Consider the following 27,039-nt stretch of genomic DNA (forward strand, 5'->3'; position numbering starts at 1 on the left):
ATCCTTACAAACTTTCGCATTTATAATATTAGTAGGATATTATTGAGAATCTTTTTATAAAGAATTTACTTTTAAATGAATTATTGAGATTTTTCATAAAGCATTTGAAAGCTACAAAAAAAAAAGTGTTGAAATTAATATTGTGTTCATTGTTAACTAGAGTATCTCATCACAGTTTCGATAAATCGTAATTTTTACATACGCATTTTAATATTGACATTCTCTTGTCTTATTTGTATTATGACTTATTAATCGATCGTATAGGCTTAGTTGACAGCTAAATTAATAGTATTAGACGTATACGATTGAGACTGATTTATATTTTAAATAGTTTGTGGTAACTTCTTAGGTCTTCAGCATAAAAATTACAAATTTTGCACTAAAACAAAACTTAGCTAATATTGTATGTTAGGTATAATGTTGTGGTATTTATCAAAATGAGTAGTTTTACAATTAAAACGAACGACATGGAACTAACTCAAAATTTTATTTTTTATACATATGTACATGCTTAAAACGGTGAAGGAAAACATCGTTAGGAAACCAGCATGTCCAAGAATCAAAGTTCGACTACATGTGACATCTGCCAACCAGCACTTGGCCAGCGTGGCCACGTGGTTATGGCCTGAACCCTCATAGGAGGCCTGTGTCCCAGCGGTGGGTACATATATGGGCTGATGATGAAATATCCGATAATTTAATTTGGATTGAAGTTTTAAAAGCATTTTTAAAATTCATAAATTCATAACGAAATTTAGTATGCAAACGTGTTATAATTATTATTTATTACAGAACTAACAAACGACACATAAATCTATTACCAAAACACACTAACCACAGTTTAAATATTTTTTATAATACAACCCTAACAGTAAACAGATTGCACAGTAACCGTAGAACCAATTTCTCTACCCTGTGGCAACGTATTAAGATAATAGTACCGCATGCATCAAGTGCACTTGAAATATAAATTTACAATCCTCGTCGAGTGGATTCTTTAAAGCCAAACCTATTTGAACACTTCATCTGATTTATTACTCTAATGGACCAGTATGAAACGCGATGCATCATGCTAAATTAACATGTCATGGTAATGCAATTAATTAATTGTTCTGCATTTGCATGTGAAATTAGTTCGCGATTAACTTCTTCGTTGAGATTCTAAGTGCCTGTAATAATATTTTATCGCAATGCTCATTAGCGCGGCAATGCTAATAATATACCACAGGCGTTTATTTTTTGTATTTTAATTGCCTCTGTGGTTGTTCTGTCTAGCTACAAAATATATTTATATATTCACTCCTTTTTATTTAACAAAATATTCTGCTATGAATGTGGGTTTAGTGTCTAATAACATAGGTATATTCTAGTAAAAGCACTCTTTATGAGGGTGTACTTACTTTTAATACTCTTTGTAGCAGACCGAGTTGTATTTATAATAAAAACAGAAATCCAGTTAAAAGTTATGAGTATAATATTCATTGTAAAAGATACGGGTCGTATTAAGATTTGAACGTCCAGCCCGTATCATGAAACAGAAAATAAACGTAGAAGTCAAAACCAAGGACAAGTTTGAATGAAGCTTTACGCTTTTAAAACTGAATTTTTGATAATTTATATTCTATACATCTGTAGGCATATTACTGAGTTTTTGTTAAACTAATGGCGTCTCAAATTCGATTTTCGTGTATGGTATTTTATGAGTAACATCGTTTTTATCTTTTGAAATGCCTTGGCCTGTGGTCCATTGGTGAAAATATTAAAATGTTCTTTTTTAGACTCGAGTCGGGCGTGCCTGAGTAGGGTCGTGTGGTGTTTTGAGAGCCATTTGGGTTATATGGGATTTAATTAGTATGGAATGTGAATTGACTATATAATATCAGTGTAGCTAACAGAAAATCTCTTTTGCTGGTATTAAGCTTTTGTAGCTTTTTTTGACTGAGAAAAAATATCTACGATAAAACAATTCCTAAAATTGGTGTGATCATTTTTTAAAGTAAATCCTAACATACAAATTCCCTTAATAAAAATAATCGCTGAATAAATCAATATTTTTCTCTGTAATTATGTAATCTGTATCAATTGTTACTCTCTTATAAATAGATTTGTAGGGTTAAATTACAAACAAATTAAGTTTGATCTTTTATTAAAACACCTACATCATTAAGTACATAAAAATACATTGTGTACACCTGACAACACTCGCTTATACTATATACAATCTACAACACAAGTTTATAAATAATATCTGGAATTTAGGCACCGTATAGCACCTAGACATATCAACGATAGTCTATAATTTCGAAGAAGGCAATGTGATTACAAATTTCATAAAATATTCAATATAATATAATATAAATCTTTTAATGTTATGTACGTAAATACAATTTGTACAAAACTCTATAAAAACACTGTAATTAACTTCAAAATGGAAATATATTTTATTTAAGGCATTTTTATATAAAGAATATCGAGACTTTGTCTCTAAAAATCTGAAGCCCCACGCTGGTGGTCATCTATATAAATTGTTTGAATTTTACATAAATTTCGTATTTTTATAATAAATATCGAACATCTGTTAAATCACTGGATGATAATAAACATTTTACTTATTATAAATTGTATAAATATTTATTGTCTACTCTATTAATTTATATACACGCATTTTTATTTTTTTAAGCGGTATATATCGTCATATTATCTGAAAATCTCTCAAAATTATCTAAATCTATTTACAAATGAAAATTCGGATCTATTTGGCAATACGAATGATGCTTAATCTATTTTATTTACAATTAACAACAATTTATCTTAATTGAACTAATTAAATATATTCATTTCTACTGTTTTCAACTGCATGACTAAGTTGAAGTGCTTTATAATATAATCATAGAAAAAATCTCATGAATAAATATATATTAAAATATAATTATATTTAATATACATTTGCAATGAATTAAGATTTTTGTGTTTCGATACTACAGTCGATTTATAAAAAAAATATAAAACTATTCTACGGAACTCACTGACACGTATACTATCTAACGAAGGCGATTCAATTATATGAGAGAGTCTGAAAAGTAATACAGTTTGATAATTATTCTTTCACAGTTAAATGTACATTTATATGAAATCGAATACCTCTCAAACTGCTACGACCACCGATCTCATTATAACAACCAACTTATTACATCTTATATTTCATAAAAGCTACATGCTCATTATATAATATAATACTTTACAATAACAATTGAATTAACGTTCAACAAAACATTTCAACATTAACTTTCTTCCCTTTTCTCAACAAAAGCAATTCCAAAACTTCCTCCTTCATCAGATAGCAAACTAAATGAACACTGTGATGCATTTGGAAGGAACTCGATAAGGCACATGAGGCAACAGAAAACTTAAAACTAACTATAATACTGGTTGAAGGCTCCTGTGTAACTATTTACAAGTATCAGTCTATTTCAAATACTATTACGTTTAATACTATCGATTAATACACAAGGATTCGACGTATTTTGGGTCCATTTCGTCGATTTCACGACCTTTCGTTTCAGGCACGAAGAGGACTACGAAAAGAAGGCATAACACTGATATACCTGCGTATAACCAGAAAAGACCATACAATCCGATATGGTCCTGGAAATCTGCAGCTGTTTTAACATTCACAAAACCGCACAGATGACTGAAACTTGTGGCCAGTGCGCTTCCAGTGCTTCTGTATTCCAAGGGGAATAGTTCTCCAATAAGTAAGGAAGATATAGGACTGATCCCCAATGAGAAAGCAATTGTGAACGTCAGTACGCAGAGCAACGGTATCCAGTCGTAAGAACCAGGCTCTACATGCGTCAGATCTGTTGAATTTCTGAAGACATCTTCGTAATACGCGTACGATCCAAAGCCGGCCAAAGCAATAGACATCATTACACCACTGATCATCAATAAAGGCAATCTGCCAACGTTGTCAATCAACATACCAGACAGGCAAGATGCTAAGAGCTGAACCACACTAGTCGCAATAGCTCCTCCGTGCGGATTCATCATTCTGAACGTCTTTTTAAACATTGGAACTGCGTAGAAGTTGAACACATGTGCGCCTGTGAACCTTTGAAAGAACATCAAACCACATGTTATCAGCACTGGCCTGGTTAGCCGTTTGGACAGAAGCACTTTGAGCTTGCCTGCTTTCCCATCATTGAACTGTTTGCTTGCCAAGATGTTGGTTCTGATTGTGGCTAATTCCTGACGTATGTCTGCGTCAGGGCCTCGCAGCCATTGTAAAGATTCTGCGGCCTGTTCTTCTTTACCCCGTAGGAGGAGAGATGATGGTGTTTCAGGAACAAACAGAAGAGCCACGAAGAGAAGTACTGGTGCTGCAGCTACGACTAAAGCCAACTGGTGCCAGTTCAGATAGGCTCCAAGGGAGAATGATATGAGGATGCCGATCTGGCTCAGGATTTTTAGTACTGAGCTGAGGCAGCCTCGGATTTCCGGTACGGCTATTTCTGTTATGTATACCTGAGGACAAAGAGATTAATTAGTAATTTTTGATCCCAGAAATAAGCATTCTTATAAACAGAATATGGTTAAACTAAATCGTTTACTAGAGCTACTGCTCAAAAGATATACTGCTGTGTTATTTTCAAAAGCAGCAATTAGAAGTAGACCTACGCTGATTTAATTAAAAAGTGATTGTTTATTGTTCAGCCTGTGGAAAACATGTTTGTTCTTTTGTTTCTGTATCATTGTTTAAAACATATTCATGAAGATATAATAAGCGTACCTAAAGAAGATGATGCGTGAGTAAATCGTGGTGAATGGTAACAAATTCATGAACGAAAATTAAAGTATGTGATGTCAAACAGCTTTTAATTTCAATGAATACGAAGATTTGTACCGTAAAATTGTAACAATAATTCTTTGTTATTTACATTTTCGACTGTTATTTACACGTAGTAATTTAACGTCATATGTAATAACAAAGAATATTTCTATATTCAATACATTTATACTATATTGAAAATGTAATTTTGGAATAGGGAGGATGCCTTATATAATTAAAGATCGTCGCTAGCCACTGTAACAAATGTATCATCATTAAAAGTCTTAAGATTTATGTCAAAAGCATTATCAAAAAATATTGTCCAGGAAAATAACTGTTATAACAAATTCTCATAACGGATTTCTAGAAATTTCTAAACATAATATAGGAAAATCTAATGTGTATTCATTTTCGAAGAAGCAAGGTTGTTACTATCACCAATATCCTCCTTATAAATATGAGAAGATAAGAAAACAATAAAACATAACGTAATCACGCTTCCTGGAACATCATATTGGATGTTTTGCTTGGATCAGTGGTAGGGTTGTCACCTGTTTATATATTTTCATTGTTTTAATGCTGTTTTGAACTCATACCTTGAGAAATCTTTAACAATTTTATAAAAAAAAATTGAAAATGAACGATCATATTACTCAGTATTAATTCTCTACCAGAAAAATAGTGTAACAATAATAGAAATGAAGTAAAAAAAATCATTTCAAATGAACTACAACTTGATCTGTATAAGGGCAATAATTGTATTATCGACTTTTTGTCAATAATTGTTTCTACGAGAGCTAGCACCTATAATAAAATCTAGTTTATTTTTAAATACATTCTCTGGACGATGAAAATTATGCATTAAAGTAGAACTAGTTACGAGTTATTAGTTAATGTAACATTATGTGAAATTTTTTCACAACAATGTATTCAACATCTTAATATTATACCAATATTGGCTTATTTATACGAAAGGGTTGACAACCCTAATCAGTGGTGAAGGAAATTGGATTCATATCGAAATAAAATATTGATAACAGTGAAATGAAATTCTTGGAAATATAATTTGTTATATTTTACTGAATACTTGAATTGTGGTGGGTGGATATCTACCCTAGAGGTTTTATTTAGTAACATTAGTGTTTAGATATGACTATTGAGGAAATGTGCATTAATAAATAATATTATAATAAATAAACCCCGACATACCACCTAATAATATTGAAATATATAACCTGCAGATAATAATTTTAACAAAAAACTAAAATTGAAATGGGACTACATAGCAGCCACTAACTAGCTTTCAAGTAATAAAATAATTATAAAAATCGGTGTAGCCACACAAAAAATATAACCGAATTGATAAACTGCTTTTTATGATATACACCAAAAGATCTTAAACTATCCAATAAACCGGATCGTTCTAACTGCTACAACGAAATTAAAACTGCATTAAAATCGTCCCAGTAATTATTACGAGATACTCAGACGGATAAATGTTCAGATTGTTTATACTTAAAGTAATTTACGCAACAGTAAAAGAAACCGCTATTATTCTCACATTACAACTGTTATAATAATTACAATCAGTTATGTCAATTTCCAAATAAGGATGGATCTATGATATATCGTGGGGAATAGATCCACAATGGGATTTCTATGGATATGGTGGGATACATATTTCTCATTATCGATTGAGTAAGATTCACATTTGTTACCTATTTGGTTCTATTCCCACTGAGGTCACTTATCACCTACGCGAATAGTTTATAGAATTGATTTTCTATTAAAAACTTAACTCAATTTTTCTACATTGATTTACGCACAAACTCTACGTTATTTCCATGTAGGATAGGCTTTATATTGGCTATAAGAAGCAAAAGTATTAGTGGACATAAAACAAGTGTTTTTAAAGGAAATCGTATGGAAACTTTTACAATAAACAAAAACTAGAGAAAATTGAGAATCAAGTGTACTCGAATAAATGAAACTTACAACAACATAACGCTCTCTTTTAATTAGTGCTGTTAAATTTACGAATGTTTATTTATTTAATATTATCACTAAATAATATAAAACAAAGTCGTTTCCTCTGTCCCTTTGAATGTTTAAATGTTTAAATGTTAAAAAGCTACACAACGGATTTTGATGGGGTTTTTTTTTTAAATAGAGTGATTCAAGAGGAAGGTTTTTATGTATAATAGCATCTATAAAACTGCTCCGATTGTTACGTGTGCGAAGTCGCGGGCAAAACTAGTAGTACTATAAATTCACAAAAGTCATACATACATATGAGCAAAAACAACGTACAATATAATAGTCCACACCTGTGACCCACATTTATCTGACTCTGACCTCAGTTATATCACAGTCTTTATTTGTATGTTATTTGTTATTTATTATTATAGTCTGTTTAAATTGACGACCAGTGCTGTGGTTAGAGGGTTGATCTAGGGGTGTGGGTTTGATAGAAGTGCGATTACACTGTTTTAGTTTTGGTTTTAAATATGTATTATGTATACATTTTCAACCGACTTCACAAAAAGGAGGAGGTTGTTAAATGAACCGTTTGACACTTCAGAATTATAAACTAAGTGAATCGATTCTGTTTATTTGAAAGCTAGTGCATCGCGCCTGGCCTGGGTTGACCCACACCGAGTTAATTCATAAATCAACATAGCCTATGTCAATCAGTTGCAGAAAACGAAAAGTTTCAGAAGTAGAGGATTTGTTTCTAAATTTATCCATTTCGGAATTTATTCACAAATAAACATACAAACTGTGTAATTCATATAGATCACGAATTGAACCTCGTTGTCTGTATTACTAGAAATGCAATTAATGTAAAACTCGAATCACCAAACCAACGGATTCTAATAATAATTGATAATTATTTAATCAAACATGCCAAATTCATACACTATGTTTTAATTAACTATAATTTTGCATAGAACATATACCTATATATTAACATAATATGTACTTCTAATGATACGGTGCCTTTGTACAGCGATTAAAGTAATAATTTATAGCATCTAGGTCCAGTAATTAATTCTAGACAATCATTAATTAATAAGTACGTAGCAATATCGAGATAACAGCATCATAAAACTAATTTTACCCAAGATTGATGAACGAGAAGCCTCATATAATTACAATGTTGGTGTTTGCCTGATATTTGCTTTACTTTGTTACGAATCTAAATAGCTGTTTGGATGACGATGTTGATATATTGATTTATTGTGATTTTCTTCAATTCCGTAAACAAGAGGGGCGAGTGGGACCCTGTTTGACAGATAGTCAGATATTTTGTGTTATAAGTTTAACAATTAGAAAATAAAGACTTTTTAAAGAATATTAAACGCGATTTATCCATTATATTATATAACCTGACGTTTCAAACACTTTACAATGAGAGTATTTTTAAATCCATTAAAAAATGTTTAGCTTCTTAATGAACAATACTCACGTTAAATCAAACACAAGAAAATACAATGATAATAGCAAATAAATGACATTTAAAATACAAGTGTAGGAATGTTTTAATTGTATTTTCCCTTACGAGACAGTTTTTGTAGTTTGTGGAATGAATGAAAGAGTCTCAATAATCGCCAATAATCTTCATTAGGAAGACATATATCAGATTAGATTGTGATTTATTGAATGTTTATATTATCTAACTTGATGCTTGATATTGTATATGTAATATTTATTACTATTAAAGTACAAATTCTTTGAATTACCTGCGTAATCATGGTAATGCAGCAGACGATCATGCCACCACAGAACGACGTGATGGAGACCATGTCGACGCTCGTAGACAGCGCGGTGGCGAGCCACGCCACGGTATGTGGTAGAGCTATGGCGAGCAGAACCCGACGCCTGCCGAGACGCATCGCCATACCGCCAAATATGCAACCGATTAGAGCACCTGGGAAAGATAAATTTCATTAGAATAATCAAATACCTTAGTATCTCTTAAGATAAGGTCGCCTTAAAACTACACAGACTGTTTTTTGTACATAATAGTAATAAGGTTATTTCATGTAAAGTTATTTTAAAGAGTTATCATCATCATCAGCCCATATATGTTCTGCTGTGACAAAGGCCTCTTATGAGGGTTATAAATAAATGAAAAAAAACAAATAAATTCAAATGTACAATGCGATCCAACTAAGAATAGGAACGTCAATGACCTTTATGTGTCAATTGCGTGTTTATTTATTTATTCCATTAAGGATCACTAACTTGACATACCTAGGTAACATGGCAGGAAAGCATTATCAAATGACAATTATAAGCTTGCTGTTACTATTATTACAACCACGTCTTTTATAAATAACATAAGATCGCAGAAGCACAGTGTGATAAATACTGTGATTTTATAAATGCAATTTACTTGGAATTTACTTGGATATCCGTTTTGAATTTCTATAAAATCCATTTATTGCCTCACTCCCACATAAAATTGAAATACAAACCCTTTTTTTAATTTAATATAATACTCAATTCGTATGATATAACGCCTATGACGTCACATTGGCAAATCTACTCATATTATTATCAAACAATAACGATAAAAAAAAATTGTTTGAAATTTTATCAATAATAAGTGTGAAATGTGAAATGTGGTAATCACCAAGACTATTTGTTATTTAAATAGAAAACGAATATAACGTGAAATGGGCGCGAGTGTTCAGACGAAAGCTTGTAATTTTATATTCCCCTTATTTCAAGGGTCTGCCCGTTGAAAATCCAAAAGTACATAATACAGCTATTTAACACTACAAAGTGAGTCCATTGTGTTGCCTCTAAGAAACACTTAAAATATTCCTTCGTACAAACTCACAGTACTTGTGAAGTTTTAACAATAACTGTTAAGTTTTCAAGTCTGCTTTTGTTTAAATTGTTGTGGACGCTAACATAGTCTTAAATCGAAATGAACTAGCTGCGCACCCTGGTTTCACTCAGGTTGAAACGCTAACGTTGCATAATTAGGTAATCTATATAAGGCTATTAGTAAGCATTCATTCAAACATCGGCTTCTTAAAAATCAACCATGTTAAATAGAAGAAAATAAATTCACATAGTTAAAGAAACAAAAAAAAATATGAACACAATTTAATTCTCACTTGCTCTGAAACAGAGAAGTAAGGAAATTAGTTATACCTGGCGATCCTAATCAGGACAGATAAGATGAACTCATGAAATTATTCTATTGTCACCGACCCTTGATAAGTGTACAAAGTTTGAATTAAATCTGATTATTTAATAGGGGTCAAAATCTATTCTATAGCAATCTGTTAAATTCTAAACATACAGGTGAAGCTAATAAAAGCGTCTTTATAATATCCGTGGGTGAATACAGGAGGCAGAACTACTATACAAATATATAGCGACTAGCGACCCGCCCCGGCTTCGTACGGGTACCATAATACATGATACGTACACATAAACTTCCCTCTTGAATTACCCTATCTGTTTAATAAAACCCCATCAATCTGTGGCGTTATTTTTAAGATAAAACAAAGACAGATGAAAGCGACTTTGTTTTATACTATGCATTGATACGCATTCCTCGGTGAAGCTGGTATGAATAAAATTTTCTTACTTAAAACATTAATTTATGTACTTACTAGCTGCGCCCCGCGGTTTCACCCGCGTAAGTCTGTATCCCGTAGGAATATCAGGATAAAAGGTTGCCTATGTGTTATTCCAGTTGTCCAGCTATCTATGTATCAAACTTCATTGCAATCGATTCAGTAGTTTTTGCGTGAATGAGTAACAAACATACATACACAAAAATCCATCCTCACAAATTTTCGCATTTATAATATTAGTCGGATAGGATGTTTACACACTGTTGCCAAATTCAGCAGGGCAGGCGCCACAGTCATACCGACACGTCGGGACACACAAATAAACACGTATTTGTGGGACGTGAGTAAAGGAATTGTCTTATTTTGTACGTAAAATATTGGATTTTAAACCGATTTATTGTTTGTTTTACGGTTAATGTAAATATGTGTCGCTCGTTAAGACATTTATTGTTTGGCGCGTTTGTGTTGAATATAATAAATTATTATTATAACAAGACATATTTCTTGAATATTTTTTCATCTACGATCACACATGAACACGTGATTGATTGATTGATGAATTTTAATTAGATAATACTAGCTGCGCCCCCCGGTTTCAACCGCGTAAGTCCGTATCCCGTAGGAATATCGCTTAAAAAGTTGCCTATATGTTATTCCGTTTCTATCTTATATACTATAACAAATATCGAATCAAAAATTTTTTAGGAAATAAACGCAAAAAATAAATCAACAAAACCGATTCCGCATTTACCATATTAGTAAGGATCATTATTTTATAAGAACTTCTATAAATAGTAAAAAGAACGTGTGTGGTTGCATGTATTTACGTTATCAACAAAACGACTGAATCGATTTTGATGAAGTCTGAAACCACCGACCGAACAGAATGTTATAAAATTTAACACAATGACGAAATACGTCTTCGGTAGCAGATTTATCATAAGATTTTTCTAATTTTAACTCCAGACGCAGTGTTGTGACGTCAATTTTACTTGTGTAGGTATTTCTGTGTGTCTGGAGTCTGGACCGTAGTTAATTTTAGTGAAGATAAAGAAGCCATCTTGTTCTAATATTGAAATATTTAAAAACTTGCCGGTGAACTAGGTTTTTTCTCAGTATTTTCTTGCGTTTGATTTCACGCGAGTATTATACATTTAGAAATTCAGTCGGTCTTCCCGTGAACACGCTCGCTGTAAAGTGTTCGAAACGTCGGGTCAATAATACACGAATAAATCGCGTTTAAAATCCGTTAAAAAGTAGTTAACTTCTAGGTTTCTTCTTTTTTGAGTTTGCTCTATTGTATTCTTTTTTTAAATGTATATAATAATCGTATACTTATCACCATAAACAAACAATAAATGAACAATAGACATAATATGTGCGTAGCCCACACACCTCGTAGTGGCAAACGCATTCGGTATATTTTCTTTGTAACAGCGGTCTACACGAATTCCATTTGAGGCGAATGCATTTTACTTCCAGAAACATCCAAAATAACTTAAACAAAACACAGAGTGATTTACTGGAGATTTCAATCGATTTTGGAATGTCGATTGATAGATCGCGCGCCGATTCGAATTTCGAATAATCGAATGATGTGTGTTAGAATTATATTAGTATAATATATAATAACGTATTTGGACTAAGCGTTTTTCGTTATTTTTATAAATAAATTTATCATTTTTCGGTCTTCCTGCTCATCCTATCCTACTAATCGTACTAATATTATAAATGCGAAAGTGTAAGGATGTGTGTGTGTTTGTTGCTCTTTCACGCAAAAACTCCTGAACCGATTGCAATGAAATTTGGTACGTAGACAGCTGGACTACTGGAATAACATATAGGCAACTTTTTATCCCAATATCACTACGGGATACTAACTTACGCGGGTGGAACCGCGGGGCGCAGCTAGTAATATTATAAATGAATAGTGTTATTAAACATATTAGTATATATATATATATATATATATATATATACCTAATTTCGATTATTTTGATTTTATGCACACACAACTTAACTCCACCATCAAATAGAAAAATATCTACACCACAAAATAAAACACACCCAACTTACACACACAGGCGCATACGCACACGCACACACCCAAAGAGGAATAAAACACAAAACAGGGTATTTCGCACCTCAAACAAAAAAAGCAATAGATTTCAACCAATGGAGATAAGCATCGTTTGCGAGAGTACAAACCCATAATCTCTTACAGTATCACGGTGTACGGTAATTCAAATAAATTGCTCTTATATTGAGAATTTTAATTCATCCCAATGTCAGCCGAGGGCTGTAATTTTGAAAACGCGTTCGCAATTTGTTGAAATCAATTGGGTATAATGTATAGGTTGTTTTGAAGGATGTTCACACTTGGATGTTATAATATTGGACAATAGCAATAAGGGTAATTTTAACCGACTTCTAAAAACGAAAACAAGGAGGTTATATGTTCGTCTTTATGTATATTTTTGAGTATTTAACAGGCTTTTATTATTTGTCCCTATGATTGTATGTAACTATGTATATATCTTATTATCCTGATTGGTATAAAATAATATCCTTACACATTACAGAATGTTTATTAGTTTATATTAACTCTATTTATTATTATAAATATTTAATCCACCTCTTATAACAATATTAAGCAGCTGAAAAATTTGTATGTTTGTATAATGGAACGTGCATACCTCAGGAACGTGTTCGAATTGTAAAAACAGTTTTGTGTATAGCCCATTTATCGAAGAAGGCTACATGCTTTATAGTTGTATAGCTTAGTGATTAGTGTCTTATATAAAATAAAAATCTATATATATAAAATTCTCGTGTCACAGTTTTCGTTGCCATACTCCTCCGAAACGGCTTGACCGATTCCTCTGAAATTTGGTAAGCATATTGGGTAGGCCTGAGAATCGGCCAACATCTATTTTTTATCCCGATATTCCTACGGGATACGGACTTACGCGGGTGAAACCGCGGGGCGCAGCTAGTTACTATATAAATATATATCGATGATTAACATTCAAAGAATGAATACTGAATTACAACAATTTAGCAAGAAAACGTAATAGCGAGATTGATTTATGAAAAACTCCACGTGAATCATAAGCAGGTTTTTTCCCGATAAAAAGACAAACAGACTAATAAACTTTTCTATTTATTGACAAGCCACATGTGTGTCGCATTTTAATTTAGCTATTTAATTTAATAAGCATACTATTTGTTTCCAAGTATCTAAAATTATATATAAAATTTTTATTAACTTAAAGTTTCTCCTCAATTATAGAGGTTTTTATTTGAGTTAATACTATTTAAATTCCTTTCCTTCCTCTTTTCCAATTTTTGAAAATATGAGATTTTTATATTCAATAATAATTCATACCAATAATGATTACCGTTTTTATATTTATGCCATAAACTATAAGGAATGTGTTCATGAAATAATGTACCTAATTTCTCAAAAAAATACGGTTAATTTTTACAACAATAGCTTATACAAATAAATTCTATAATATTCAATTATAATTATTTATAATGTAACAAATTTTAATGTTTTTTCTTCACGCACACGCAAACACGTAGACAAGTCTCTAGCACATTCAACCTTTGTTTCTGGTAAGTGAAATACAATGGCTTTCAAATACAAAACTATCATAAGACTGCCGATTTATTGTATGCGCCTTGGAATATATTTAAAGCAAGGATGTCTGGCGGAGATGTGTTTATATTCTCGAGAAATAAAGAAATGCTAAATATAAATACGTTTTCGAATATAGTTTCTTTAATCAGATGATCTTTTTAAAGGTATCATCAACAGCCCATACATGTTCCTACTGCTGGGGCACAGGCCTCCTATAAGGGTTAAGGCCATAATCCACCACCCTGGCCAAGTGCGGGTTGGCACGTGTCACGTGTCGTCGAACTTTTGATTCTTGGACATGCCGGTTTCCTCACCATGTTTAAGCAGTGTTGATGTTATCCACATGTGTAGATAAATTGAAAAATTAATTTATTGCCTACACGCTCGCCCGGTCTCGAACCCCGACTTATCGATTTTGAAGTCCGAGGTTCTCACCACTGAGCCACCACTGCTGTTAGGTATACATGTTATGAAATTAAAGGTCTTTATTCCCGATGCAATTAAATCGAAAATATACTATAATCTAATTGTTGGAGCTTATCGTTTTGTAAATTCCAATATTAATTTTAAACCCTCCGACCATCTTGAATTGTCAGCCATATTTAACACTAGCTGCGTCCCGCGGTCTCACGCGCGTAAGTCTGTATCCCATATTAATATCGGGATAAAAAGTTGTCTATGTGTTATTCTAGTTGTCCAGCTATCTACGTACAAAATTTCATTGCAATCTGGTAAGTAGTTTTTGTGTGAAAGAGTAACAAACGTACACACATCCTTACAAATGTTCGCATTTATAATATTAGTAGGATAGGATTATGTATTTTATTAGTAATTAAGGGGCCCACCCTTTATTTGATACCCATATTGTGGGAGTTGTGAAAAAATATACAATCCGATATTGGATAAGGATACTGGCTTTAAAATAATGTATTGAAATTGATCTGTAGGCACATATCATAAGCATCACTGACAAAATAAAAAAAATATCAGATGAAAACATAATTTCTTTACTGTCTTCATTTAGCATTATTCCTCTAACTTCATTGCTACTGAATCGATTTGGCTGAAATTTCGTATGCAGATAGATTTTGGTCTAAATAATATATTATACCAAATTCGCAAGCAAAACCGCGGGCTAAGCTAGAATGCTATAATTGCAGTAGTTAATTTGTTATAGAACATCGTATACATTATATCACAAGTAAATAAAGCTAATAGACATCCCTGTAACACTCCTATTACGTAACAAGCCATTTAAAACCACAGCGCCAAAGAAATAAGGTTCATTATGCATTCTGCTTTGCATAATGCATTCAGCCTATTATGATAATTCATGAATAATAAATAAGCTTTTACTTGTATTTAGGCCATAGCCCTTTAAAACTAAATAAATACTAATAAAATGTGTTATATACAGTTCTTAACTAGCTGAGCGTCATGGCTTTGTCCGGGTTAAATCGGATTTTATATGATAATAAGGACATTATAATTTTATTGTATTAAAATTATAAGTGACTAGCTACGCCCCGCGGTTTCACCCGCGCAAGTCCGTATCCCGTAGGAATATCGAGATAAAAAGTTGCCTGTATGTTAATCCAGTTGTCCAGATGTCTACGTACCAATTTTCATTGCAATCGGTTGAGTAGTTTTTGCGTGAAAGAGCAACAAACGCACACACATCCTTACAAACTTTCGCATTTATACTATTAAGTAGGATAGTTGGAAGTAGGATTCCAACCAGGAGTTGCAATTAAACACAAACTCCATATTTGACGCATGAAATAAACAGGAAAAATTAAAAAAAAATATAGCATAGTGGAGCTTTTCCAGACCGGAAGCCACTGTGTTCTTAAATATTAAAATAATACCTAATAATAGTAATTTAAAATAAATAAATGTACAAAATAATTGATTTGAAAAATTCGATAGTAAATATGAATAAAAGCTTCGTAGGGAAATCATTAAAATGCAAAACCTACCTACGCTGGCTATTAATGCTGTCACAACTAATTACGTATGTTTGTCTGTTTGTACGTCCAATGTGTTTGACTAGCTTTGATGTTTTTGTTGACTGTACATTAATTGCTTTTGAGGTATTGTGCAAATATGAATAAATCATGCGGGTAAATATAATTAATATTACGCTTTTAAAGTGTGGTCAAAGTCTTTATGAGATTTTATAACCGTGCCTTATTTATATACTAGCTGCCCCGCGGTTTCACCCACGTAAGTCTGTATCTCGTAGGAATATCGGGATAGAATTTGCCTATGTGTTATTCGAGTACCAAAGTTCATTGCAATCGGTTCAGTAGTTTTTTTGCGTGAAAGAGTAAGAAACATACACGTACACATACATCCATCCTCACAAACTTTCGTATTTATAATATTAGTGGGATAGGATAGGATACACTAGTTGTGCCGCTCGGTTTTCGCGCCACCAAGAATAAGTATTTCAATAGCTTGTACTACCTTATACTGGTACTTATACGCGGCCAAGTATTTCAAAGCATCTACAAAAAGATTGGTCACCCATCCAATGGATGACCGTTCTTATCGTTGCTTAACCTCGCTTTTTATTATTTGTCGTTAAGGCCGAAACAGAATTACGGTATCTCTTAAAAAATTAAGTTCTCTATCACGGTTCATGATGATATATAGCCTGGTGCTAGACAAACAGACAGACAGACAGCGAAGTTTTACTAATAGGGTCCCGTTATACCACTGGGGTGCGGAATCTTAAGAACTCGCATCAAAATTCCTACCCTAATTTTTAAGATCCATGTATATCACACTAATATTATAAATGTGGAAGCTTGTTTGGATAGATATCCATCAATAACGCTGAAGCTGCTGAACGGATTTTGATGAAATTTGGTGTACAGACGAGCTATGAGCTGGCTTGGGTGATAGGATACTATTTATCCCGATTAAATGCTCCCTTGGGATAAAACAGGAATCTTTATATTCGGGCGGAGCCGGGACGAGCGTCTAGTATAATATAAAAAAAATAATTGAATAAAATTATACTTATACAATAGAGTGTATGAAGATTTTGTTTCAAGCAAAAAGTCTAGAATCCTTAAACGCCTTAGGGCTTACGGTTTTATATAATTTAATAGAAACAGTAATTGAAAATTCACATTGAAAATTATCTAACTAATTTATATGGAAATGAACTTTAGTAATAATTATAAATCTTACATGTTATACGTACATTATAATATGAACAAAGCATTTTATGGCTAGTTGGCTGAATTTAATGGCTTGAGCACTATGAAAACAGTACTAAAGGCCTAGCTTAGATTACTATTGTTACAAGCACTAAACTGGTTTAGTGCTTACATGGCATGGCAGCAGTATTGCATCTTGGCTTCCGATATTTGCCTGTATAATCTATTTATGTGTGATTCTTAATGTTTTAGACTAATTGACTTATTAGTTGTGTTAGCGGGGAAAGAATTTTGGATAGGTGCAGTTGTTTCTGTGATTAACACGTTCAAATAAACAAACTCTTCGGCTTTATACTATATCTAAGTATAGGTACTAGTGTAGATACTCTAGTTTGTATCTGTTTGTGTGTCTGCTGCTCTTTACACCAAGATGAGCGTGATAAGGTCAAACTTGATTAAGATTCAATGAATACATAAAGAAAAACAATATAAAGTTGTGAAATAAAAAACGTTCATTATTTTTATACTAGCGGTCCGCCCTGGCTTCGCCCGTGGTACATATATGTACGTGATACTAACCTAACCTAACACTGAAAGAATTTTTCAAATAGGACCATTAGTTCCTGATTAATGCGTTCAAACAAACAAACTCATCAGCTTTATAATATTAGTATAGATTTTATGAAATTGTACCCAGAACAGTGAAAATTAATAGACACATGCGGAAAATTCTAGAAAAGTACATTTCCATTAGCTCAGTTAGAAAAAAACATGAAATGTTCTATGTAAAACGCTCGCAATCAAGCCATTACAAATGCTATCAAAACAATATAATTTATTACATTTAGAAATTAAAAACTTTTTAACGGATTTTAAACGCGATTTATTCATTATATTATTAACCCGACGTTTCGAACACTTTACAGCGAGCGTAATGAATAAATCGCGTTTAAAATCCGTTAAAAAAATTTTAATTTCTAAATGTATAATACTCGCGTAAAACCAAACACAAGAGAATACTAATTTATTACAATTATTGTAATTAGACAAATGCACCAGTAAACCATAAACAAAAGGCAATTTGAACCAGTTGTATAAACCACGATGTTAACTTTTACTAACTTTTATGCGTTTAATCTCGCTGGGAATGCATAATCTTATAACCAGTATGCTTATTTTTCTGTGGCTATACTTCTGAGCTTTACTTATATATTAGACTAGACGTTCGTCCCAGCTCCGCCCGGATATCAAGATCCCTGTTTTATTTCAATGCATTTGAACGGGATAAAAAGTATCCTATCACCCAAGTGTGTTGATACACTGTCTGTATACCAAATTTCCTGAAAATCCGATCAGTAGTTTCAGCATGATTGACGGATAAACATCTAAACTTATATTTAATGTTTTTTTATGTTTTCTTTTTTTCTATTTCTGTTTATGTTGTTTTAATAGTGTTTTTTCTAGTTCTAGTTATCTATCTAGTTGTGTTCATATGTTTTTGATTTCCTTATGTGATGTAGACAATAAATGGGTTTATTATGCTTCCTACCTCCTACCTATTATTATTATTGTTATTAAACAAACAAACTTGCACATTAATAATATTAATATATACCAATAAAAGCTGTATCCCATTATTATAAATCTAACAATTTGTGCGGATGTATGGGTCTCATTTACACAAGAACAGCTCGGATCTGAATGAAATTTGGCACAGGGATAGTCTGCTTGGCACAGCTGCTTCAACCACACTGGTAAAGAGATAGAATTTGATCTAATCCAGGCTATAATCTCATCGAATAGCTGTGATTGCATACAAGAACTCTTAAAAACTCTTGAATATTAGGGCGATAGAAAAACCATATTTCCTTACCTAATAAGCTCAAGCTAGCAATCCAGCTCGCCTGCTGGTCTGTCACCGTGAAGGAGTCATGCATCTTGGACTCCTGCATCGACGCGATCGCTGGTGAGAGGTAGCCCTTGCTCAGACCGGCAGCGAAGGGCCCTAGGGACACTGCTAGCGCTGCGAGGACCTGGGAAATTTAATATATTCATTTAGCTTTAATTAACTATCGCCGGTGGATATAATCTTGTAATAAAAAAAATTTTACAAACAAATAATATTTCAACGCTTTAAGAGTTGTAAGAGACTTTAAAAACAAAAGAAAATGAAATCTTCCACTTCCATCCTCATTCAAATCCCATATTTTTGTCAGTGGTTTAGCTAATGCGTAACAGACAGATAGACGTGTATACATCCATATAATTTAAAAATAAACACATTTATAATATTGATATTGATAAAGACATAAAAGACTACCCAACCAAACGAAATAGACATTTTAAAACTGAATAATTTGTTTATATTGATATTATATGTATTAACTACTTTTTTTTCATTTTATTCTCGTGTAATTGATTTTTAAGATTTTTTTTATATAATTTAGTTATGTTATTACACTTACGAGTAATAACATAAACATTACATATTCATTGTCGTTTAATATAATTCATATTAATAAATTTTATCAAACTATCTATACTATATTAAGTTTGATGGTGGTAATGCTAAACAGATAACAAATGAAATTATTTATTGTTGTAAATGGTAAATTACTGTTTATTTTATTACGTGTGAACATCATATAATGTATTGCAACTCCAGAACAGAAGAAAACATAATATATATCTTATAGATATTCCCTTTTTAATATATTTAAGATATTTCCAGTCTGTGGGGCAATGACCTATTATCTAATAATATTAACGCTATATGTCAAAATAATTAATACCCCGCTGAGATATACGTTAACTAGTGATGTACACGACTGTTCGGAATCGATCAATGTTAAGCGCCGTGTTCCAGTGATACAGATTGCTAGTGACGTTATCGCGAATTTATCGATATTTTACTGTGATAATTTATTTGTTTAAGGACCCGATTGGAAAATTTGTTGAAAACTGAGTTGTCTTTTGTAATTTTGTTTTAAATTGCTTTGCATGTAGGGATATATAAATGAATATTTATAAATTATTGAGTTTTTGTGTGATAAACCATTCAATAATACATGTTTAATTATTTGAAATTTTGTTATGTATAGATTATAGCATAGCCATTTTATTTCCTCACATTTTCTCTTCAAGCTAACGATATCGATGTTGTTCAAATAATGTTGTTTATCACTGACATTTAAATCTAATAAATATGACGTCGTAAAGTTGATGACATCTGGTAAAGTGCTGTCGACGCTAAATATCGTTAAATTCTATTTAGTAGACGTCGCTTTCGTAATTTATGGTATCCATAATTAGGAGGTGGCATTTCAAATATTTGTACATAGTACATATTATATTCTGAAGTTTTTAAGTGGATGCAAACGTTCATCATGGATAAAAAAAATATATTTAAAGTATAAATTATACTGACTCCATAATTTATAGGGTTTTATTATAAATGATATAATAATATATAATAAACCTGTCGTACATATTTCCAACGATTAATTTTACAGAGAATATCAATTATAGCCACTAACCATTTTATAAAGCGTTTATGTATAAATTACGCACAAACATCAGAGCTAAAATATTCGTCTTTGACCCAAATACATGTTATTTTAGTTGAAATGTAGACCGGCTGTAAATCATCGACATGTATATAAATCATCGACAACACACCCGGAAGCGAACATCACTAGTGACATTATCTAAGCGCTAGATTGAAACCAACATTTGGAAGGGATCAATGAACGACACAGTGACTTATATTTTGTCACCTGTTCTGCATGCGATAATCAGCTTTATTGCAACGCGTTAAAGCCTACTTTGTTGCCTAATTTAATTCTGATATGACATCTGAAAATTTATTGCTGCGCCGATGTTGTAGGAAGGGTTTTCTTTATTAATCATTAATCAAAGAAAATTATGATGTTTTTATATTATTTGACGTGAATTGGTGAATTGTGAAATATTTTATAGCGTACTTTTATAATGGGCTTAAATTCAAGCCAGTGAATTATATTTTAAATAATAACGTATCTTTATATCGATCTCTGGTAGATATAAAATAAGTGTAAAATTGTAAATATTGTAAGAATTTAAAAATGTAAATTTAAACAAATTGTGACAACCCTAACATACCTACATGTTACAGTTAATTTAACATGGTATCTTTTCATAAATAATAATATTTAATCATCACAGTTCTCATTTTGTTAATTTTAGATGAAAATATTTCTTTGTTTGTACCAATTAATCTTCGAAACATATCGAGCTATTTTGATAATAATTATATCTAATCGAAAGTCTGGAGCCTAGAGCCAGTGGCTAGTATTGAACCAGTAAATAAGCTATTTAGTATATATATTTTAAATCTATATATTCATCTAGAAAATATATTCAGATACGAGACTAATTGCTAGAACTTTTCCTCAATTAGAGTTAACAGACATAAGGTTTCTTATTTGATTAATGTGTGAAGAGCCATTAGTACAAAAGCAATGGATAAATAAACCTACGTGCTTATTTTTATTGTTTTAAGAACAATACTCTTTGTAATTTTTGATATTGAAAACATTTTCTAAAACGATAGAGTTATTTATAAGTCTATTTTACCATTTAAATATACATATTTCCCATTTTTTAAGCGTTCCTTTCCTACCCTAAAACGGTAAAAAGAGACGGAAGACCTCGTTGTATGTCTGTCTGTCTGTCTATCGAGTTTTGTATGATCATAGTTCTTAGCTTATTTTTTCGATTCGCACTTGACCTATTTTATAACATAAGATAAAAATAATTATACATTACATATATTAATCACTTACCTGGCGTCTATATCCCTTCCTGCTGTCATCAGATCTCATCATCATGATTCTGGTCTCAGGCGTAATGTTCGTCATTTTCTCACTCATCACCTTTTCACACATGAACACTGATTTTATCACACTTTCCACTTATCACTGAGTGTGTGGACATCACTTTGTGGATATCTGAAACAAATACAAGAAAGCGTCAGATGTTTTTTTTAATTTATCAAATTTATAACGCGAAGTATGATTGAAGTGGTTACGCATTTCTTGTATGTTGTTTTAAATATAATAAGCGATGGGTTGTTTTATCTGGTTTAATGTGTCCTTTAAACTATAAATAAAAACAAACACATCTCCTATAATTTATTTACTCAGTAATCGTAAAAAAATTACATTTATTATTTAACTCAATTTTATTCGTTGCAGCATACAACAGTTAAAATATTTAATCTCGTGCGTACGAACTCGTGCTATCTCAAAAAAAAAATTCAATTAAAATAGGTTACATATTTTTTAAGTTTTTTTTTTCATAAAATTCGCATTAATAAAACCTCTATTCACGGTCTTAATACACATTCAAATTTATATTATTACCGATTTAAAACCTCTCTAACGTCACTCTCACGTAAGACAAAACACGAAAACAATGCACTACAGAGTGACAATTGCTACTGAGATGGTATAGGCAAGTCCTATTGTTATATTCCGTACAGTAATTTGTTATTGCACTCCTTGGTGTGCTGTAAAAATATTTATTGTACGTCATAGCTGTATATCGATTACTTTTCAAGAGAATTTTATGGGATTTTTTATTTATACTTATTATAATTGACAGGCTTTCGCTTCACCTGTTTGTTTGTAAGTCACCGATTAATTTAGACTCGGTTTTGACCCACTTAAAACGGAGAGATTTCAGTAAAACTTTGTACACTTATCAAGGATCAGTGACAATACAATAATTTGAGTTTAACTTATTGTCTTCATTAGGATAGCTAGGATTATATAGTAACGTATATTCTGTATAAAAGCATGCGAGAAAATTAAGTTGACTATATAAAGCGTCTTGTTATATAGTTTGTAGGTATCGTAATTTTGAAGTCATATTGCTTGTATATGATTTTCATTTTTCATATCTTTTCTAAATGTTTTAAAGATTACCTTTCGTCAATTGTAATTAACAAGTTTAAAACCCGATAAATACATTATGCACCAACTTAATTATTCACAGCTCGACTATAATATTCTACGGCACAACACTTCACTTTCAGTGCCACCGGCTTGTGTCTGAAATGGGTGTCGTCACCGTCACTTCAGGGTAACTTTTAGAATAATATTCCAGGCTTCACTTTTAAAAGCTTATTAATTGAATTTTTATAGCTTTTAAAGACATATTTAACTATTAAAACTTAGATAGCACTAAATCGCACAGAGCATTCGAAGTAGTCAACAATGACAGTATTTAGTATGGAATTCGGTTAAATTTTTCGTTTTCAAAGATAGTTTGGTAGAACCGTAAAAGCAAGACTATTTTAAACTCCAGTCGCGTTTTGTTAATCATCTTGTTTACAATCCCAGTGCACTGAAGCATTATTCAATGAATATTTACATAAACTACGAGTAATATTTTCATTCCTATGTCCGGATAATAAACAAATTAATGTTATTAAACAAGATTTACGTCAGAGCAGACGTTTTAACATTTCACTCGGTGTGTGCGGATAATTTTGGTTCATAGAGCAATAATGACGCACTGCTGTTAGGTGTGTTTAGCTGCTACAGATATGATATAAGAAATAGCATCAAGGTAGCATCGGCTTAGTTATAAAAGCCTGTTATTTATTAGCTTTTACTGGCCTTGCTCGGGTTGACGCGTTATAAATGATTATTTTTAATATTAAACTTAACAGCCAAACTGTCAGAACTAGGCCTAATTTACACGAAAGTCAGCTATCAAATAAACATGAATCATCAAAATCAGGTCAGCTAGTCTAAAGTTAAGTTATAAAGAACCTTCTATATTTTGTCGGTCGGGTTTTAAAATCGTGTAGTTTTTTATTTAAATCACAGCATCTACATTTCTACACGTTAACCTTCACAATATTACTTTGGATACTAAATTAATGATAAAAAATGTAGGAAATACATTAAACGTATAGAAAACTGCAAACTTTTGTGGCAGACGAAAAATAGCATATGCCTAAACAAAATGAAGGGTATGTTAATGTATAAGTGTTCAACCATGATATTCAAGGAAAGACCTCCATTTTAAACTCAAACCTCTGTTTTATTCTTATTGTATAGTTTTACTTCCTATTTTGAAAATCTAAATCGTTGAGCTCCTACTGGATACATGTCAGCCCGCCATCTGGAACCTAGGTTTATATTAGCACTAATTATTTAGGTCGTCGCGCGTCCGAGTTCTGATTCTAACATTATTGTAATTACAAACAATTCAATAATTTAAATTTTAAAATAAATAACAAAATTTAAAACACGTTTAAATAATATAATCTATTAAATTGTGTCACTTGCTTTTACACAGTACGTTTGTAAGGATGTGTGTGTGTTTCTTACTCTTTCACGCAAAAACTACTTAACAGATTGCAATGAAATTTGGTACATAGATTAGACCTGGACAATTGGAATTTTTACACAGCTAGTTTCACTTATAAATTGCATCAAAATCAATAACTTCTCGAACTGTGTCATCATTATCTCTACAGTCATTGTACGGTGAAATATTAAACTAAAAACATGCAAACATAACGATGTAAGCTTCTTCATACATATAATATAACAATAGTCGTGATGTATGGTGAATTGCATTGTATTCCAACTTTTTCCAGATAACAGATTTTCTATTGAAACTGTTTTATATACATACGAGCGTGGAGGGAACAGTGATAAAGAAACACGCTGTGCATTTAGTTTAAAGGTTTTATTTACAACAAAAAGTTTTTTTTTAGTTGCTCAATATAAAAGCGAAGTTAATATGTAATAATTTGTTGCATTATTCAAAATTGTATATTGTTCTGGTATTGCACGTTCAGGGTGAGTGTTTTCAAAATGTATTAGGATACCATTTCTACATTATTTTATTACAAAGTGTTTTAAAATAAATTAGCAATATTAAATAAGGAAAAACGGAAAGTTACGTTGTTTTTCCTTTTATATTTCATAACAAACTTTTATATTATAGCTGCACCTAGGAAACGTTCATATAACTAAGACCTCAAGCGAATTAGGTCAATGTTAGCAGTGCGATTATTTTAAACCATATTGTGACCTACGTTTAGTATTTACGACTTTATAGTCGCGTCATAGGTTGTTGACGGAACTGGCGACAATTTAGCGACATTCGAGCGACAGGGTCGCGTGGTACGGGGGCATTTTTATATTTCCTCTCTTTAGTTTTTCCTGTTCGTACCTTGAATATATTAAAGGAATACTAATGGGCATTACGTAGGTACACGCCTAAAATTTTATAAGAGAACATTAACATTAGCACATCTTTATAAATAAGAAGGAGTTATTAATGCTGTGCAATGCTGGATTTTTCCTTTGTCTCATATTTTAATTTTAATAAAGCTACAACAATGAAGGGATAGAGAGTACATTCAGGGTACTTGTCTAAAGTTTCTTTCTAAATTAGCCGTCAAATTCAAAATACATTGCCCACATAAGCTTCATCCCCGCTATGTCCCCATTGCAATACTTCAAACAGTTCAATTCCAACTGGTTACGTTACTTGAGTTTAGTTCCGTGAAATACGGTGATATATTAACAGCGTCGCAGCAAACATTCTGTATGCGTGTATCACTTTTCAATACGTCAAGTTGATTGACACGTGTGACTTTAAGCATTTGGCTGTTTCTTTCGAAATTTTGTACGAATGCTATAAATAACGTGGAACGAACGAAAAGTGTTTCTTTTCCCCTCGTGTTGGATGTTGATTGAATGCAGATGATTTATATTCGAGGTGAAGCAACAATGCTGCAATAAGTTGAGGCGGTCTTTCTCAAAGTGGGCGATGACATCCACCTATGGGCGCTGGGCACCTAAGGGCAGTACGAGGTTCAGAAAAAATTGGGATGCGTTAACCCTGGACAGAGATCCATGGCCTATTAACAAAGGGAGTGTAAGACGAAATAAATTCGACTACCATTGAGTTATAATAACTTATACTCTTAGATAGAACAGAAGGAATAAACAGACGGACGGAAGGAGAAGGTTCAACTTGAAATGATGAATGGGAAGTTCGTGATCTAGAAAAATGTTTTGATATTCTCCTGCGTTATCAGGTTTTTTGCAGTCTTCTGCAGTTTCTTCATTGAAACTTCTCTATCGATACTATGTAAATGGCATTTCATGTGACGTCTTCGTGTACAACAGTATGTATTATTGATATTTCCCATAATTACTACATAAGAAAATAGCCGGCGTATATTTTAAATTAAAAGTGCATAAAACTCCTTTAAAATTTCACAATAACATAAACCGTCCGTGAAAAGAGGCGATAAAAATGTTTGACTTTATGTTGTAATTAACGACCGATTCGAAAGAGTTAATCTCTAAATATTTTGTAAACAGTTTCTGTAAACGGAAGGGTTCGTAAAGTTTATTTTAGTTGGATTCTTTAGGCATTTAACTCAGTAGCGACTGCATTTAAAGCTGTTTTTATTGTATTCGTTTGACTTCGTCTGAATGAATTTGGTGTGCACGGTTAATGCAAGTATTTTGTTAAATGGATTTTAAATTGTTCAAATTAATTGTATGTTGCTTTTGTTGATATTTTATTGTTAGATATAAACATTGCAAAATTTTATTTATTTAAATAGGTTTATCTTTTGGTATACAACGAGAAGACTAATTCTACTAGGCTATTGAATGGATTATAAATATTACCATAATTGTATACCTAGTCTTGCCATAAATATTGTAATAAAGAAAAAAGAAAATTGTTAACTGCAAATAACATTTATTACTT

At 31.9% G+C, this 27,039-nt stretch overlaps 1 protein-coding gene across 1 annotated transcript in view; it reads right to left on the reverse strand.

Annotated features, from left to right (window-relative positions):
* Positions 1–2,141: 2,141 nt before the first annotated feature.
* Positions 2,142–27,039, reverse strand: part of LOC119836766 (facilitated trehalose transporter Tret1-like) — a 65,270-nt gene continuing 40,372 nt past the window's right edge. The window contains exons 2-5 of the mRNA XM_038362223.1: positions 22,068–22,232; positions 19,118–19,277; positions 8,572–8,759; positions 2,142–4,524 (exon numbers count right to left, since the gene is read on the reverse strand). Coding sequence (XP_038218151.1) covers positions 3,493–4,524; positions 8,572–8,759; positions 19,118–19,277; positions 22,068–22,169 — 1,482 coding nt within the window. The 5' untranslated portion in view covers positions 22,170–22,232 and the 3' untranslated portion in view covers positions 2,142–3,492. The remainder of the gene's footprint in view (positions 4,525–8,571; positions 8,760–19,117; positions 19,278–22,067; positions 22,233–27,039) is intronic.

The sequence above is a fragment of the Zerene cesonia genome, chromosome 25, assembly GCF_012273895.1.
Source record: "Zerene cesonia ecotype Mississippi chromosome 25, Zerene_cesonia_1.1, whole genome shotgun sequence".
NCBI classification, from domain to species: Eukaryota; Metazoa; Arthropoda; class Insecta; order Lepidoptera; family Pieridae; genus Zerene; species Zerene cesonia.